Genomic DNA, 16,088 nt, shown 5'->3' on the forward strand with positions numbered 1-16,088 from the left:
GCTGCTGCCAAAAATAACTGCTTTACTTAACGCTTACAATATAAGACCTCCATTTTATTATCGATAACGTGTGTAAAAGGCGAGTAGTCAAGCCTTAGAGAAGTGTCCTAATACCTTTTTAACTTCCCTCTAGAATTTCCTCGCTCACAATTATCTCTAACATAATTGAAATTAGTGTGGGGTCGAAATCAATTTACTCAAAATGATTTATTTGCTTCGCTTATGCGCGTTATAAATGCGGTAAACGTAATGGGTCTACAAGCATTTTCAGGTATTTCTTGCAACATTCTGAGCCTTTTAGTGACATGGTGTAATAAGGTGTTGATGTATTCTCCAATATTATAGCGCTTAATTTGGCTGTATCCCTCCTCTTTGTGTGAACAGCTGTCTTCCCTATAATGACAGCATAATCGAGGGTGGTGACTTGATGGACCGGCCCTCATACAAGTGCACGACATGTCTCCTCGGTAGGGATTTAATGTGGTTTCCAACGCAGGCCGATACTTCAGGCGGCGTAACGTCAAAACACCTCTGATAAATCATAGCATTAACCATTAGAGCGCTCAATAACTGCCCATGGCCGGTCTGGAACCTGTGTCTAGACGCCAGACGCGCCCTCCCTACTGGTCCGGGTGGGACCCACTCAGCAAGTGTCCCGAGCAGCATATCCCAGAAAGTATACCGGAAAACTATCACTCACCTTTGGCAATCACTCTCCCCAGTCTCTGTCGAATCTTTTTTGTCTGGTTGGTGACTCCGATGGCAATTTGTCGTTCACCATACGTCATCCGGATCAAATGTCCACGGGACCATTCGCGTTACTTCGATCACAGGTACCGCGAGAAGGTGGCCTCGGCGGGATGTTCCGGGTGCGACATCCTTCTGGGACTGAGGGGCGGCGTGTTGCGGCGCCTCTGCTGGCTGCTCGTCGTCGCGTTCCTGGTTGGCCTGACGCTGCGCGAGTGGGCTCGGGTGTTCGGCGAGTACGACCAGTACAGGGTCTACACCAGCGTTCATTACGACACGCAGGCGTCGCTACCATTTCCCGACGTGACCGTGTGCAACGTGAACCCCCTTAGGAGGTCCGCGCTCTGCAAGGACCGGCAGTTGGCGCGACGCGAGGGTCTCCCCGACAGAGTGTGGTGGCGGGAGTGTGCGGAGCCGGCCACCTACTACGAGGTTAGTCCATGCAATTGTCAATTGTCAGCGACACAAACAAAGAAACACCAAGTTAGTTTAAGTTGATAAAATACTGTTTCGAAGCACTATTTTCGGTAGGTTTGCTGATTATTGAAATTGATTACAACAATAAAAACTGAAATCCATCTTTCCGCTTTTTTGTTTTAGATTTTGTGCCTAAATGTGAGCGCCAGTATCTAGTTGGGACGTGGCGCATTTCAACGTGCTTTCTCGCATTTGCGACGTTGTGGCGCATAAAAAAATCTCGAAACTTGCTAAGTTCAGCCGTTTGGCTTCCTTAGAACGCAATTTTGTCCATCTTTGCCGATAAAAAATTCGCTAGGCACGAGAAAACATCACCAAAATCCATGACTTCACAGCGAGCTGCTGCGAGAACTTGAAGGTGGTGCTGCCATCCGTGTTTAGTTTTTGCGTCCTCTCTAGGTTACGAAGTCGCGTTTCCTGGCAAGGCTTCTTTTGGTTTTTAGAAGGGTCATTTACTAATACAGCTCGACACATTCTCCTATTGAGTGTCTCTGTAGTAGGAGTATACTTGCGAACATGTGCCGGACTTTTCTAAACGTGATACTGGCTGGGAAGGATAGGAGTTGATGATTAACGGGGAACACTTCAGCAACCTGTGGTTACAGATGACGCTGTCCTTTTCTGCAACCATGAAGGTTAGTTGCAAAAAGCAATTGAGAACCTTAGGAGACAAAGTTCAATAGTACGTCTGAAGATTAGTCGGTAGAATACTGAGGTAATGTTCAATACCCTAGCAGGAAAACGACAATTTGTGATTGGCAGTCTGCCTCTAGAGGTCAATGAAAGAGTGCCTATACTTAGGTCATTTAGTTGCAGGGGACCCGGATTATGAGCAGAAAATTTAGAGAGGAATGAAAATCGGTTGAAGGGTAGGCCCCAGACATTACCAAGTCATCACCCGCAGCTTACCGCTAACCTTGAAACGAAAAGTGTAGAAAGATTGCATTCTACCGGCGTTACGTGCATTTCGCCTCTATCGAAATGCGGCCGCCGCGGCCGCGATTCGATCCCGCAACCTCGTGCTCAGCAGCGCAACGCCTTAGCTAACTGAGCTACCGCGGCGGGTGATGGTGACACCCTACACACACCGTATCCTTACATCATTACACCCCACAGCGTTACACAGGGTGCGTATCGTCTGGACACCTGGACACACATCTCCCCATGGTAATGGACGTGCTAATGTGGTAGCCCGAGAGCTCGCTAACCGGGCGCCATTGGAAGAGCTGTCCAATCCAGATGACGCACCCACAGAATCATTAAACTACACTGAAAGTCTACAACATTACAGATACACTTCCCCCCACCACACTAGGCTCTTAACCGAGGAGATGCCGTCGCGTGGCGATAGCTACAAATCAATTAATTACCCTATCTCTTTTACCTTCACCTCTTCCACCCCCACAATATCCCTCATACTGTCCCTACTGTGGAGCAAAGCCCGCAGTATATCATTGCAACTGGGAATACTCAAACCCTCCGGGCAACTCCCCTATTCCTTCACCTTCACCTTCCTCCTGGTAGACTGCGCTAACCTGCGTAGACCCGCAAGAGCAGCGACGGCTGATCCAGCGGGCACGCGGGGTGGCGCGAGCTAATGAGCCCTGAACTAAGGGCGCCACCCTATGAGGAAGTCGCCTGACCGCATCAATAATTTCTCTCTCTCTCTCTCGGTGCAACTACTTCAATGAACCCCGTTTCCCCTGACCCCTCCGTGTGGTTATATTGCGCTTCTTCTTTCTCTGTTCACAACACGCTGCCACCCGCGAGAAACGGACGAGATGATTGATGATGACTGCGGCGTGACGTCGTCTTCTGAAGTTCTTCAGAGTTTCACCGTTCTCGTTCTCGAAGTTCTCCAACTGGCGACGGTTGAATTGGCTCAACTCGTAGCCACTCGCGTAGTAGCTCTCGGGTCAAGACGCTGTCATGTTGGCGGTGGCGGCGGTTGCCGCTGGCGTCCCACCAGGCTGGAACAGAAGCTTTGACTTCACGTGACGGCGCACAGCTGACCAGAGGTGCCGCCAGAGGAGTTTCTTTCATTGTCTTCTTGCACCTGTTCATGAAGAGCAGGTCGTCCATGGCGTCGTCCTGGTTGTCGATATAGGCGCCACGAAGGCAGTCCGCTGGTAGAGGGGCGCGGCCGTACGCGATAGGTCACGACAGTGCAGGAGCCATTTTACACTTTCGGTCAACTTTGACTGAAGTCTATGGTGGAGTCGTTGGACATCTCTAGCGGTGGCGGACTCTGCGGCATAGTTGGCGGGAAATAGCGCGGTTCGTCGATGACTGTGAGCCCTCTGGTGGAAGACCTCGGTGCTGTCACGTGTTATCAGGTCGTTGACGCTGTACATATGCTGGTCTCGGGGCTATGGTTTCGAGCACTGGGGTGCTATTTTGTAAGAGCCCACCTAGTGGACTGTCCATTTCGGCTGTCGCTGACTGGCTGCACGAGCGAGAAGGACACTGGCTAGTGGCAGTTGTCCCCTCCTCACTCGTGCGGCTCCAGCCAATCAGCAGCGGCCAAAATGGACACTCCACTAGGTATACTCTTACAGAATACCACCCCTGCTATACCGGTGATGGTTGGTCTCCACGCTGCGGTGGCCGTCGTGCGAGGACTAAGTGCGATGGCGATTGGGGTCGCTGTTTTGTATTTGATCTACTTTGTCAAGGCTTAACGGCTTGCGCATTTCGTTTTGGGACAGCTTTCCGGAAAGCGTTTCGCTTTCGGGCAAGTCGAACGTGTCGTCGATTCTGGTCGTGATCTGAGGGCTCGTGTAGGCGATCACCTTCTCGTTGTTCAGGATGAGCTGACGCTGTACCCTCGCCTCAGACTGGAGCTTCGGTTGTTGTACGCGGGGTGTTGTTGATCTGACGTTTGAGCTGGCGTTCGCCTCGTTACCGGTTGTACAGACTGGATGCACTGCTTGCAGTCCTGGCAAAGGGTAGGTGGCAGTCATTAGTGATCGGGAATGAAGACGAAAACGAACCCGGCTGATGGGGTGCCGGATCATCTCGTGGTATTCCATGGACGCGGTGAATTCCGCTTCGTATTTGTCGTCGTCGATCACGAGCTCTTCGACTCTGGCGTTGATTTAAGCGAGGCCATAGTCTTTGTCACTGAGTTCTTTCAGGAGCACTTGCAAGTCGGTATCCGTCGGTTCGGTTTCTTGCAAGGCTTCGGTTGCGGCGGCGATTACACCGGTAGCACTGCTTCGAATGACGTCGCGCTGATGGCGTAGTCAGTCCAAGGTCGGTTATGCGGATGGCAGCCTCTTTCCCGGGTTTCGGCACCATAATGTAAGAAACGAAGCGACTGCGCGTCCGTCGGTCAAGATTGCTCGGTGTGACTACTTTAATGAATCGCGTAACCCCTGCCCCTCCGCGTGGTTATATTGCGCTTCTTCTTCCTCTGTTCCCAACATAGACAGAATGATAGATAGGTAGAATGATAGAAATAGATAAATAGACATAAGTTGGCTGAATTAACTAGGCTAAGAATGTCATAGTCGCATTTAAAAAATGGGTGATATTGCATAACCTGTGTCCAACAATCCGTTAACGTAAGATGGAGATTTGAAGTACCCAACAGTCATCTAACAAGGGATGGTTCATGCTGGGATAAACGTTCTGACAAGGAGACTCGTCTTCGTCCGGGCGTACATTCTAACGGGCACGTGTTCACTGTTGTAAAATTTCGTACACAACTTGTTCTGACGAAGCTCGAAGGTTTATTACAGCAAGAGGCATCGCTTGCTCGACCACTATCGATCGCCGTAATCGAATAGCATTACGTGAGTTTAGATGTAATACGAAAACGCATATGATCAGAGAACCATATGTATTCATTTGATATGGAGTGTTCATGCCGTTTAAAAGGGTTGCCGTCTATTTGAGTTGTGACCAATACTCTCGAGGCACGCAGCCCAACCTGGAAGACGCGGCGCTGCAGTCGGAACTTTGGCTGTGGATGGCGCGCAAAAAACGCCTCAACCGGAGCGTTGTGCGAACCATGGGACATCAGCTGCGCCACATGCTTATCGGGTGCCGCCTGGGCAACAACGACTGCATGCAGGCACGGTACGTGTATCCTTGGCATACATTTTATAACGAGCACGTGTACACTACCAACGAAATTAATACGCAAGCGTATACGTGTGACACTTGCGGCAACGAAGAGTGAACCGGGAGCGTGGTCACGGTTCCTTTCACCGCTGCTACATCCAGAGCCTTTCGCTACAGACTGAACCATCGGCCGGTACATTTTCTCGTGATTGCACTCATTGCTACGTCCATGTACTGTGTCTTTGGACTCAACAATTTTCCACGCCTGCTTGGGCCACACCTTGGCCTGCAGGATCTAGTAAATGAATGAATGAATGAATTGCTGCAGTAGGCGTATAGCGGGCTTTGAACAAGGGTAAATGAAGTAATAAGACACTTTATGACGCGCAAATTTGCACTTTACATTAAAGCTCGTCAACTTTCTTACACCAGACAGAGCACTGGTACCACTGGTACCACTGGTACCACTGGGTGTCCTACCAGTCTTGGTACGGCGCATGCCAAGCAAGTACAGCAACTTTAACAACCTTTGAGCGTATTGAAAGAATAACAAGCAGAGTACCCAACCTCATCCTGCACGAGTGTTACTACACTTAAATATGAACCCCCCGATCAATAAATCTCACATAGCCCATATGTAATAATTGCGTATGATAACATGATATCAAACATATGTGATAATGTGAGAATTTTGAATTCATGGCAAAAAAAAATCGATGCTGTGCTAACATACCCGTTTTTCAAGTAAAATACGGTCGCTGCGTCTACGTTTAATCTGCCCAGTTAACTGGTTTCCGCTCGCTCCAATTTCCGTGCAGTCGTGATACATGGGATCTCAGCCACAATCCTTGCAATGCATAACAAGCCAAACTCTCGTTTTATTCTTCACTTGATATGCGTGCTCTCCCTGCCTATCATTTAGGCTGCGGCCTGTATGAACTACGTAAATTCGGCCGCGCGATAGCGGTGTGCTGCAAACTAGACCATCGACGCAGTTAACATACTTGGTACGGTGCTCTTTATTTCGCTGTTTACTGGGCAAATTTCTGCGCATTAGTAATTTTGTGCAACTTATCAAACTTATCATTTGCCGACAAAATCACTTTCACATTGGCGCAGTGGGAAATATTTTCTTTAATTTGTGCGATACCATATGGATGTAAGGCATTACTGCTGTTTTCTTCTTTTCGTAATTAGTTGCTCACAGTCTGTGCTTTCCGAAGAACTTAATCTACGAAAGTCATTATATGCTGCGGATAGCCAGCCTCTAAAAGGCGAGCGCCCTGTTGGCACTGCTGATGTTCTAGATGCAAGCTTCGACCAACACTGCTGTATAGTTTCGACAACATTTTCATGTAGGCTAGTTGGTTCATGCTTGATATTTATGCTAGAAAAATAGCAACAACTTGGCGTAAAAAATGAGGAGAGGTTAGCCAGAGCAGGCGCTCTGTTCTGCCTTTCCTCATTTGTTCTCGCGGCTATTTTTCGCACTGTTTTAAGCGTAAACATCGAATAGTTGCGATTGTTTTTGATTTGTGTTCACACACTTTCTGTGCATCTAGTGACACTTACTTATTTATTTTACAGCGAACCTGTTAAGGGCTAGTTCCCCCAGGATCGTGTCCGCGTGTAGAAAAACACTATCATCAGCAGAACTTCGGCTCCATGTGCACGGTCGTTTGGCTTCAGTGCGCGTGGTGGTTGGTCTCCTGATAGTTGTGCCTTAGCACAGGTGCAAAACGGATGACTAACATGACTGACAGGTCATGACATCAATAACATCCCATGCTCCTCAGTTACATCACGATTAACCATAATAAAATCACGTGTGGCGCATACCCGCATTGGATATGCGGGTATGAGCCGGGGACAAGAAAGAAAGAAAGAAAGAAGGAAGGAAGGAAGGAAGGAAATAAAGAAAGAGAGAAAGAAAGAGGGAAGGAAGGTAAGAAAGAAATCACGTTTGGCTCACACCCGCGTTGGATATGTGGATATGAGCCGCCGAGAGCAGGAGCGGGACAGATCTTACAGGATCCTGACGCTGTCGTGCAGAGTGTCGCGGCTATGAACGCTGTGACTCATACGCTAGTCTATGACGATGGGGTGGACTAGGCGCAGCAAACGCACTAATTGGCCATCGCGCCGGGCAAAAACAAGACGCCGGTGTCCTTGCTGTTTGACGAACATGCCGAAGACGCTCAATATAATCAATAATGATTATATATATGTATATATATATATATATATATTATATATTCACTGTAGCAATAGTCACTACCGCAGACCCACCACAGTCACAGCTTCGCTGGCTTCCATCTTCACAGTAGTCGAAGGGCTCTGATTTTTTTTAATACATAGTTCTGCAGGGCCCGAAGGAGATCTGCAGCTGTAGGTTGACAAATAGCATTTCCTTTTAGGCCAACAAGCTTAACATGAAGACAAAGCTGCTATAGGACACCCCTGCGCTAATGGCGGCAGTGGTAAAGTTGGTGAAGCGAAATGTAGGATGAGAAAGGAGTTCAAGTTGGTGTTTTCCAGAAGCAGCGCATCACAGAAAGTTCCAAAAATGAATTCTGAGGTTTTACGTGCCAATACCAAGATACGGTTATGAGGCACGACTCCTGGTTAAGTTTGACCACCTGGGGCTCTTTAACGTGCACACAATGCCCTGGTATACGACCTCACGGAACGTTTTGACCACTGTAGCTAAGGCAATATTACTGCCACTAACGGTGCGAGATATTCCGTCATGTATTATCACAGATCTGTCGTTCATCCTTGTGACGCTACTCAGTTTTACAGCACCTCATTCCTCACCATCTATTTAGACGGCCGCCATCAACTAAGAAAAAAAAATATACGTCTCTGTAACTTAGCAAAAATTTATAAAAAAAGAAAAGAAACAGCTACTTGTGAATTTGTTAATTCATCTGTGCCATAAGTGCTAAATTTGGTGTCTAAGGCAGATTGACGCCCTTCCGCCGGGCCTCCAGATCTACTCGAAAACCGGCCGTCTTCGATGTAATTTTGGCTTTCATGCGCTTGACCTGTAAGCCTGAGACATGGTTCTCCCAGTCGCTCACAATTGCTTTCCTTATGAGGTTGGCACTTTTCATTATGTGCTTGCTGGATTAATCACAGGGATGTTCTTCGCCTAAAGCTCCTCTTGATGCTCTGCCACTGATCGACTCGTCCTGCTCATCTCTCAAGGAGGCTTCTGTGAAGGCCTCTTTTCGTGGCTTCCGGAGATACGGTCTAAAAAGTGGGAAATAAATAACAGAAGTCGTAAAAATACTTGTGCTGAAACTTACATATGAATAGAACGAAACAAGTCCGCCTTCAACCAATTGTTGCAACGACCATATCTATAAAACACACGAAACCGATTTGAACAGTCAGATCTTCGGCATGAAGAAGCTTCCGAAGCTTGTTCGTGCCGGTGAAAAGGTAATGTGGGATCTAAGGTTTTTACGCCACAACAGTTGCAAGATAAGTTATCTGAAAGCTAGAAGGTGATTCCATATTGGGCGTTGCAGTTGACAATCGTGCACAACAGTGAGGACGAACATATACTGCAGGAAGTGATTTTTATTCTTATTTTCAGGGCTCTCTTGGTATTTTTGTGCCTTATGTTGATGACAATCATCCTGGCGGCGCTAAAGCATGTATACCGTCATCATCAGCTTTTCATGCCGATAGGCCACTAATAAATGAAGTGTGCCATAAGTGAGGAAGTCTGAGAACGCTCATTGTTACCGGCCTGTTGTTATTGCCATGAACAGGAAGGAAACATCTATACATTTCCTATGCAACATTTCCTTCATGAATGTAATAAGTTCAACACGCAAAGAATTTGTACGTGCAGGCTTATTACATGTTCCGGCGAAGCGGACGAGTGAACAAATATGTAGGTGCCTTTTTTCGTGGAGTGAATGCGTCCGAGTGGTATTCCAGAGCTACCAAGTCCAGGGCGATTCTCCGGTCGACCTCTCTTGAGCCTTGATTACATTTAAGACAAACAAAGAAACAAATGACACTAATAAATTTACACTGAAAGGAAACGAGACCATCTTACTGATTTCTTCAACTTTGCTCGACATACAACTTGATGTGAGCAGGCAGGCCGTGTGAGCGCTTGTCGACAGAGGAACTTCACTATCAATAATCACGAGAAGCAGAGCAAATCCAGAATACGTTTTCACAAGCAGATTAGTCTTTGTACGAGGTGACGATGGTTGCGAAAAGGAGCTCTGCTAATGGTTAACATTAAGGCTAAAATAGTAGTCGCTGTACGATGAAGTGTTTCTTTTGGTGATAGAAGGCGCCGAATATGACTTAATCCTTTGTCGCACGGATATGAAGTCGTTGAGGGTAAACATTTATTGGGATGACACTGTGTCTGTAAGCCCCGATGAACACAATTAAAACATATGACGGATAAAAACGAAATCCAAGCCAAAGAATGGAGGCAGTATTCAGAAACTGTGCCTAGAATTGTTCTGCTTAGGAGGCTAACCTCCTGGCAACACGAAGTTACAAGTGCTCTTTAGATTATAAGAAAATACTATATTCCGCAAAGTTAAGACGCAACCAAGGACGGAAAAAAAGGTTCAAGACAGGAAAGAGCGTCACTTACTAGTACCAAAATTGGCATTGTTTGACAAGAGTGCATGACGAACATAAATGATACGTCATCACATGACTATCATGACATGTGTGTCATATAGGTCATGAAACAGCCACCTGCGTTTTGGTGCTCATGACATGTGCGTCATGTAGGTCATGAAACAGCTGTCTGCATCTTGGTGATCTCATGGTTGTTTCGCAAAGTTGGTCGGCTCCCCGCAAACTGCTTCGCATAACATCGGTCCCCACAGGGCGTGGGATCTGCCGGCTTTTTGTAGCGAGAGCTACATTGGCCGTATTCTCGCCGTTTCGCTGCGTTTGGTGGCCGAACCGCGAGCTGAGCCGTTGCCTAGCAAGCGCCGCCGTTGCATCACTGGAGGAGCCGGCGTTGCATCGTATATATAAAAGGAGCGGCTCGCTGCGATTCGTCGGCAGATATGGAAAGTGAGTCGGAGAGACTGAAAGAAGCCAGGCATCGTCGTCGGAACAAACCCAAGAGGGAGGCAGCGAGCCGAGGAGAAGGGGGAAGGACAATCCGCACGCCTCGAAAAGCGTCTAAGTACGAAGCGGCCAGGCGAGTGCATTCAGATGATGGTTCGTCGTCTAGTTCGGCATTTAGTGCCAGGGCCGCGGATCAACGACGGAATGAAACCAGGAGGAGGCAACGAGCTGCGGGGACAGAAGAAGAACGTGCTCGGCGTATCGAACAGAGACGGAAGAGTAATGCAGCTCGGAGAGCGCCGTGCCTAGCCGCCGATACAACGCAGTTGGAGGACGTGAAGGCTCACCGTGTGATGGACCATGTGATTCGGCTGGCTCAAAGTTCAAGTGCAACGCGCATGTTCCAAACGGACTTTACAGACAATCCGTTTGGATTTGCGTGTGACGTTTGCGAAAGACTTTGGCATAACCGTACCTCTCGCTAAGCACACCCAGGTATAACTGAGTTAAACCCCAGCCAATTTTTTTTCTTTAGGGAAGTGTTACTTCATATGTGCTTAAGTTGTGAACCACCGATGAAGATAATAACTACACTTGTGCTGAGTAACAATATGCAAATATTTACATTGCAAGATATGACAAAAAAAAGCAAAAAAGAAAAAAAGCAACTGCTCTCTAGTCAGTCCACTCCCTGGAGAGCGACGTGACTGAAGCCCGTATTTCATTGCACTTCTCTTTCTTAAAATGCAATTGCGTACTGAGACCGAGTTTTGCTCGTAATCTCTTTGCCGCTTCTGTAGTCTCTCAACGTACCTGGAGAATGAACATAATCATGAACTGATATCGCATGGGTATTCCATAGCTCTTCTAAGGCGCCCAACTGGAAGTAACCTTGTTTAGCTTCCTTAGCTTTGTCTGTCTTTTTCTCTGTCTCTGAATTAGAGGACGCTACATCTGGCATATTCCACTGACAGATTTGTTCAGTATCTTAAGCAGACATAAGGTAAAAGTCCTCTAAAAATTTTGAGCTCTGTTTAGCCAACAAAACGAGCATGCATCAGAGAGCACATGTTTCCTATTCATTTCTTTTTCTTGTTTGCGCTGTAATGAGTGTCGAATCGACGAGACTCTGGTGATTGGTGGAGAGGCTGGCCGATATGAGAGGGAAGAGCGCTCGCATATGATATCCTGCGACGTTCGTTAGACACCTATTATGTTGCCTTCTGTATGGGCTCCCACATCTCAATTACTCATTATTTCACAGGCCTTTCCCCATCTAACGAAGGTGACGAAGTTCTAACGAACTTGGAGTCGACGGTAAATTAGTTGTTAGCTCACTTCTCTTCTCCGATGTAGCAGAGTCGTAACTCCTGAGCCGGAGCGCTCCGTCTGCGGAATATTGCAATTTTATATGATTCGCCGCAATGAGCACCTTCTGACGCAGCCCAAGCATAAATGAATAGAACAAGCTTATGGCATACTTGCGCAATTGTATCCAGTGCTGCATTGTCGCTGATTGCCTTCTCGATCTCGTTGTCAAGAAAGGCCGCGATCTTAAGAATGCCGGAATAAGGATCTCTCTTCATGTCCTCATACTCGTACGTTATGTATAAGAAATTAGGCCGCGACCTGTGTGGGAACCAGGATGCTAGGTGATTTAAAGTAATCATTGGGGTGAACCCATCCGTCTACGAAATGCTCAAAGAAGTCATCGAAGCTGATGTCACTGCAACCTGGAATTCCCCGTCGCAACTGGTAGCAAAATGACGCACATGCGTCATACGCGTATACGGATTCCGCAGCATGGAGCTGTATCTATAAAAAGGAGACTGGAACAAGCGGAGAGCCTATACCAACAATATCACGGTTCTAGGAAACACTCTGACCACTTTAACAGGCCTATGACTCAAACTGATCCCGAGAATTGCCTCCTTTGACGTATCCATTATTACGAGTACTGTAGGTAACATGAATTTTTAATTATTACTAGGGTACTTTGCGCAGTTTCCGGGGGCTATGTATGTATGTATGTATGTATGTATGTATGTATGTATGTATGTATGTATGTATGTATGTATGTATGTATGTATGTATGTATGTATGTATGTATGTATGTATGTATGTATGTATGTATGGATGGATGGATGGATGGATGGATGGATGGATGTATGTCCAAACCGTTTTCCCGCCCACCTGGGTAACCATGTGGTCCATGCTTGAATGAGCAGCGCATCGGGCTGCTGTGCTGAGGTAACTGGGATTGAAACCAGCCGTCGGACCAACTTGGGTCACTGAGTCTGTGGCAATGTGTACAAACGTGCCGCTCTTCTACGAACCTCTTTTACACCGACATGGGTCACTGTAGAGGCGGTAGTGGTTGGATACAGCTGTTCAATGAAAATCTTTGACGCCGGCTTGGAGCACTGGGTATGTGTCACTTGGTGTGTGCTGGTGTTCAATGAAACCGGGGTCCTTCAATGCTTTTCATGCTGCCCACAAGGCATTAATAAAAAGGCTAGCCCTTAGGGGCTAAAGACGCGTGTTCTATAAAAGTCTTCGCTGGTACTAAATGTTCCACCAGGAAACCATGTATAAAGTTCTTACATTTGAACCCGTGAGCCACAAGTTAATGCAGTAAAAAAAAAATCAGTAGCTCCTCGCCTGTTGAGGAAATGGGGTGAGCGAAGCTTGTCGTGCATTTATTCGGTGTTCCTGCGAACCAATTGCACTGACGAGTACCACATTGGGCTCGAACCACAACGGGTCACACGCACTGCAGCTGGCTCCGAAGTTGAGAAACTCGCATTTAAACCTGGCCGTCGCACCGGGGAAGCTGGCGCTTGCGTTGCCGAGGCGTGCACCACCGTTGTCGGGTTCCTGGAGGGCAAGACGATGCTGACGTTTGCCCTCAACATCGCGCTCTCGCAACTCGGGGTCGGTGGCTCTTCGCTGACGTTTGGCCTCAACATCGCGCTCCCTCAACTCGGAGTCCGCGGCGCTTCGCTGACGTTTCGCCTGGGCTTCGGAAGCGCTCACGCTAGTATCGGCACGTCGACGACGAGCCCTTTCCCAAGCGCGTTCATTCTGGATGGATTTCCACAAAAAACTTCAAAATTAAATCGGACCGTTACGAAAGACAATGAATGGAAGATCCCCGATGGCTTCTCACGCTTCCCGACAACTGCAGCTTAAGCAACCGTAATGGTTACCGGGAAACACTGGCGGCGAACGCTATGCACGAAGGCGAGCTTTGTGGCAGAAACGCGCCCTTTTGCGTGGAGCCATCTCGGAGATATCGCACAGCCGTGCCAAAAAATTGCATAATTTTCATGTTTCCGTTTTATTGCGATAGCAATTATATGGACACTCCAAAGCAGATTTCCGCCGTCGGCGTCGCCGTCGCCGTCGCCGTCGCCGTCGCCGTGAGGTTCCGTATGACGTCAATGGAGATGAAATCGTCGCCGATGATAAGTGGTTCTTGAGGGAAAGGGAAAGGTTGGCGCTATCTTCTGCAGCCCTTGAGGGAGCACGGCTCAGCGCCAATGTCGCCGCGCGCGCCGCGATAAGTGGTTCTTGAGGGAAAGGGAAAGGTTGGCGCTATCTTCTGCAGCCCTTGAGGGAGCACGGCTCAGCGCGCCGCCAAACGCTGTATGTGCGAGTGAAAGGGCGCGAGGGACGCGCGCTTTCACGGGGAGTGAACGCACGGCGGAGAACAAACGCGCGTTCTGTGCCGTGCTCCCTTAAGGGCTGCAGAAGTAGGCGTCTCTTTCCTCCTTTACAATCACCATATATGTAGAGCAAACGCGCCTTCTTCTGACGCACGAAAGGCCGTGGGGGGGGGGGGGGACATTTAGCTGCGGCACCAAGTACCTATTTATATCAGAGGCTCCGGCAACAGTCACCAACGCCGCACGCATTTTGTGCGAACGTGGGCAAAACGCCGACGGCGTCGACAACAGTTCTGCGTGTTGCCGCTGCTGCTGCAGGACGCCACCACGGACGCGGTCGAGAGCGGACGCGTCTCACGTCGGCTCCTGTGATTTTCGTCAGGACCTGCGGAACCCTGCACGACATCCCACGAAAATTGACCCTATCATCTTCCTAACATCGTTCTGCACCAGAAGACACCACTCTCATCCAGGTAGGCCGATGTTTGGCCATTTTATGTCCACTTCTTGACCTCACCTTGGGGAGCTACGATTGCCCTAACGAGTTAGGCCCAACGCCGACTGCGCCGGGACTCTCCCGCGGACGCCGCCTTATATGGCGGTCACCGCTCTCCGTGGATATGATCCCACTACCTTGGCGTGGAAAAACGTTCCTGCCTCAACGCCCGAAGACTCCGTTCCACCCACGGATATCGTGGACGAGGGACTATTTACAGTGATGACGCTTCGTAAGCGCCGCCAGCAATCTAACACTGCTAAGGCCTCGGATACCGATAAGGCCAAGTCAGCGAAGACCCCACCCAAGAAGACATCCCGTGTATCGTGGCGGCCCGCCGCTATGCCCCGCACTGCTGCGGAAGACTTCACCATCGTGCTCAAGCCTCGAGTGACGGTGGATCTCAAAGCTGCCTTCCAGCCAGGTGAGCTAGGAGCCAAGCTCGCCTCATATGCGAACGCTACCAACAGTGATTGTATCAGTGTGTGGCCCATTTGGGCGCAAAATATCATCGTTGTCTCAACCAACGACATCAACACTGCCAACCTTCTCTCGCGAGAATTCTCGCTCAAGACATCCCAGGGTCCCCTACCGATGATCGGCCACGCCAAGATCAGCGGGGAAGTGTGCCGTGGCGTCATTACGGTGCAGGAACAGGAGACCTCCTCCTCCCTGAAAGCCAAGATCCACTGGCGGGGTGGAAACATCGCTTTCATCAGGAAGCTGGGCAAGACTTCCGTGGCCCTCCTCACTTTCGAAGGCCACCACGTGCCACGGTTCGTGCACTACAACAGTGTCGTGACCCCGGTACGCGAATACAAGCGCACCATACCAGCCTGCTACTGCTGCGGGACGGTGGGCCACCGCCCGGAGCTGTGCCCCCACCCCAACGATCAACGCTGCGGCCATTGTGGTCAAGTTGTGGGTGCCTCTGAGGAGGGGATGACCCCACATGAATGCAAGCCATCGTGCCTGGTGTGCGGCGAGGAACACCTCACCGGATCCCCGGCCTGCAAGGCAAAATTTCGCCGCCTGCAGCAGACGGGCGGCCAACATGGTGGCCGCGGCTCCCCGCAGCAGCGGCCAAAGCCCAAAACATCTGACGTCACGCCGGAAGGCCGTCAGCCGGGAGCAACCAACCAAACCACCAAGACCAATCAGCAAGTGCCACATCCACCCAAGACATCACAGGCGTCACAGAAGACGTCATCCAAGACCCCCGACCAGGGCGCCCCCGTGTTCCAAGCCGGGGAATTTCCACCCCTGACCTCTGGCGGTGCCCCCAGGCATCCAGCAAAGAAGACATCCTCTCAGGTAGGCAGCTGGGCGGGGGCCGCCTCCTCCTCTCACTCTCCCTCCCCCACCTCCTCCCCCGAATTCCTCGTGCTCAAACAAGAGCTCGCTGCGCTCCGGGCACAGAACGCGCAGCTTCTAGTCAAAATTGCCACTCTGTAGGCAGGTAGTACGCCCTCCACCTCCGCGTCACCGCCCCCTCCCCTCCCCAAAATTACCGTCGCCGTTCCGGAACCTAAGCCCATGTGCGTCGCTCCGTCCGTCTCGGAGCC

The 16,088-nt window shown here is 49.4% G+C and overlaps 1 protein-coding gene across 1 annotated transcript in view; it reads left to right on the forward strand.

The window, feature by feature from the left end:
• Positions 1 to 576: 576 nt before the first annotated feature.
• Positions 577 to 16,088, forward strand: part of LOC119448801 (acid-sensing ion channel 4-A) — a 68,895-nt gene continuing 53,383 nt past the window's right edge. The window contains exons 1-2 of the mRNA XM_037712015.2: positions 577 to 1,179; positions 5,153 to 5,307. Of these exons, the coding sequence (XP_037567943.1) occupies positions 577 to 1,179; positions 5,153 to 5,307 (758 nt within the window). The remainder of the gene's footprint in view (positions 1,180 to 5,152; positions 5,308 to 16,088) is intronic.

The sequence above is a fragment of the Dermacentor silvarum genome, chromosome 4 (assembly GCF_013339745.2).
Source record: "Dermacentor silvarum isolate Dsil-2018 chromosome 4, BIME_Dsil_1.4, whole genome shotgun sequence".
In the NCBI taxonomy this organism is placed as follows: Eukaryota; Metazoa; Arthropoda; class Arachnida; order Ixodida; family Ixodidae; genus Dermacentor; species Dermacentor silvarum.